At 48.7% G+C, this 2846-nt stretch overlaps 1 protein-coding gene across 1 annotated transcript in view; it reads right to left on the reverse strand.

Moving 5' to 3' along the window:
• The window catches only part of LOC109465562 (cis-aconitate decarboxylase-like), a 6144-nt gene extending 3306 nt beyond the window's left edge, over positions 1 to 2838 (reverse strand). The window contains exons 1-4 of the mRNA XM_019762922.1: positions 2775 to 2838; positions 1989 to 2182; positions 956 to 1257; positions 260 to 375 (exon numbers count right to left, since the gene is read on the reverse strand). Of these exons, the coding sequence (XP_019618481.1) occupies positions 260 to 375; positions 956 to 1257; positions 1989 to 2182; positions 2775 to 2805 (643 nt within the window). The 5' untranslated portion in view covers positions 2806 to 2838. The remainder of the gene's footprint in view (positions 1 to 259; positions 376 to 955; positions 1258 to 1988; positions 2183 to 2774) is intronic.
• Between the last annotated feature and the right edge of the window lie 8 nt (positions 2839 to 2846).

Here is a 2846-nt window from a genome sequence, read left to right on the forward strand (position 1 = left end):
CTACTCTCTCTCTCTCTCTCTCTCTCTCTCTCTCTCTCTCTCTCTCTCTCTCTCTATATATATATATATATATATATATATATATATATATATATATATATATTTCCTAATGGTTGACAGTATGCAGGAAGCATGAGACATAAAGCACGTTGCCCCTTTACCCCCAGACCCACACTACCGTGACCGGTTTCACGCTCAATTACACATCTAAAATCCCCTAACGTCGAGGGCTCAGTTCCGTAACTGTTACCGGCTTTACCTGCATACGACGCGGCGGCAGACAGAGCGTTTCGCACGTGGACGGGATCATGTTGTAGGAGCTTGGCACACGCGGCGGCACTACCCATCACCCCCACCACTGCCGGCGGATGGAACCTTCCAAACACAAAATACGGTAAATCACGTTATGTTCGCGGTAGCAAAAGTTCGCAGTCTGAGGAAACATGTTTGTGTAACTATATACGTTCACGGTGGCGGCAGGTGCAGAAAAAAAAGAAAGTCGGTGAATTATTTGTTCATGGTAATCATAATATACAATTTGCGGTACTGAAGTGACCGCGAATATGAAAGTACCGCGAAAAAATTGTGACTTACGGTATCCACATAAGCCAAGCACAAGCTCATTGGTAACTTGTGGTAAATTTAATATTTTAATCACGTTAGAACACAGAATATTATCTGTAGGTCTAGAAAATCGTCAATAAACGTGTCTAATTTTCAAGGAACATACAATATACTTTGACAAACTGGCAATAAATTAATACGTCACACACGTTAAACCTGTGTTTGTATTCTATACATGTATCACGGACAAATTAAGGTTCAAGAAGAAGTGCATACACTTCGAAGAACAATGCCTTAAATAGATTGATAATTGTTGCATGCAATTTGTTGGTAACGCCAAGAAGGTTAAAAATCAACTTCCTTGGTAACACACAAAAAATATTCTTCCTACCTCCATGGGATGTTCTTGGCCTGTGCGGATGTCCTCAGCAGCCGGCCCTGTACCTCTATCCCCACGGCGAAGGCCTGCAGCAGTTCCCGCCCGCTGACGGCGGTGACGGGCCGCAGGAGATCGGTCAGCGCCAGGAGAGACGCCAGGACCGGGGCGCTGGGGTGCGTGGCCGGGTGCCAGGTGTCGTCGAAGTCCATGGAGTGCGCGCTGACTCCGTTAGCGAAGGCGGCGAGCGGCGCGGAGGTGGCGCGGTCCTTCCGGCCCAGCAGTGCGCAGGAACCCGCCGGCTCCGAGCGAACGCCCTGGGGGAGAAAGGAGGCAGGTCTAAGCGAGGAAAGTCCTTGATTTGAGCCGTCAAAATTTCTTTAATAAATCGTGCCGCAGTTCATGGAGTCTGAAACCAAACTACAGTTTAATACCGCTTTAAACTTCGAGAAAAGTATACACAGGCAATGACTTAAGCCGTCAACGTTTCCCCAATAAATCGTAACACACCGTGGCGTCTGAATCTGACCTACAATCTTCAAGTTCTGTATATCAGTCGAAGTACATGATTCTTAGCCTGGGTGCCAGACTGTTCCCAGGATCCACGTCTACATACACTGCACAGACTAGTTCCTCGGCACCAGGCCCAACATGCCCCCAAGGAAATTACACGGCAGTCCCCTCAGTTAGTCTGGGTGCCAGACTGTTCCTAGGGTCAACACAGGCCAGTTCCTCGGTTCCAGGCCCAACATGACCCCAAGGAAGTTATACCACATCCCCCACAGTAAGACGCTGTGTTGGCTAATAACTCTGGGTCTAGCGTGCCATGGGTCTAGCATCCAGGCTACATGATTCTAAAGAAAAAAAACCCTACTTGGCCATATATTCATATACGTATATTCTAAGTTTATTCTTGGTCTAGCCTGACTAAACCTCGCTTTTCGCCGGCTTCCCAATAGTCCCCCACTCTCTAAGCGCCAGACAAAGAGCTTGTGTACACAGGCTATTCTTGGTCCAAGTTTGACAAAATCCGAGCCTTGTTCCTCACCTGCTGTGCCAGGCTGTACGCCGCCACCATGCCGGACACCTCGGTACTGGAGCCGACCACCGTCACCCCCAGCGTGTCCAGAATCATCCGCTTACACCTGCTGACCACCAGCGGGGACAGGTCCGAGTAGCGCGCGCTGGCGACGTAGTCCACCGTGTGTGCAGTGGCGCCCTCTATGCTGCTCGTCTCGTGGTCTAAGTACGGGGAAAATAAACAAAGTTTAAAAGTGCCCAAAACTATCTACAGCACCGCCTCGTAAAAATGCTTTCACACTAGACGTCTCCGTACATTTTTGATGTCTAAGAATAACTAGAACAGCCAAATTCTACTCTTTACCAGGCTAACTACGCTGGCTATACAGTATATAATATAGGGAGAATATTTGCCAGGGGAGTTTTGCCGCCTTAGGGTTTGACAGGGAGAGCATTTCTTTCGGAGTGAAATAAGCCAATAGAACCTTCCGTAAACTGACTCACCTGGCCAATTTTACTCTCGTTTTTGCCAACTGCTACGATCCGTATTACCGTAGGAAGGCCTGGTGGAGGCTAGCCAAATTCTAGAGATTTCAACCCTAGATGTACTAGTATATAGTATATCCTTACCTAATCTCCAAGCAGATCCCTTTCGGTGGCAAAAAGACAGTATCAAATTGTCCAGGCAGTATCCATTAGCCAGAGAAGGTCGCCGGCCACCGACGGGTGGTGGGGGTCAGGACAAAAAAACGGCCATATATAAAAAGCTAACGATCTTTCCCCCCACAACCTCTGCTTAGAGAGTAATGCTTACCGACTGGTGCCGGTGCGGGAAAGCCGTGCATGACTCGCTCCCCCACGGCCACGGACCCCGGCAGCGCCCCTC

The sequence above is a fragment of the Branchiostoma belcheri genome, unplaced genomic scaffold (assembly GCF_001625305.1).
Source record: "Branchiostoma belcheri isolate BF01 breed outbred unplaced genomic scaffold, Haploidv18h27 scaffold152, whole genome shotgun sequence".
Taxonomy (NCBI): Eukaryota; Metazoa; Chordata; class Leptocardii; order Amphioxiformes; family Branchiostomatidae; genus Branchiostoma; species Branchiostoma belcheri.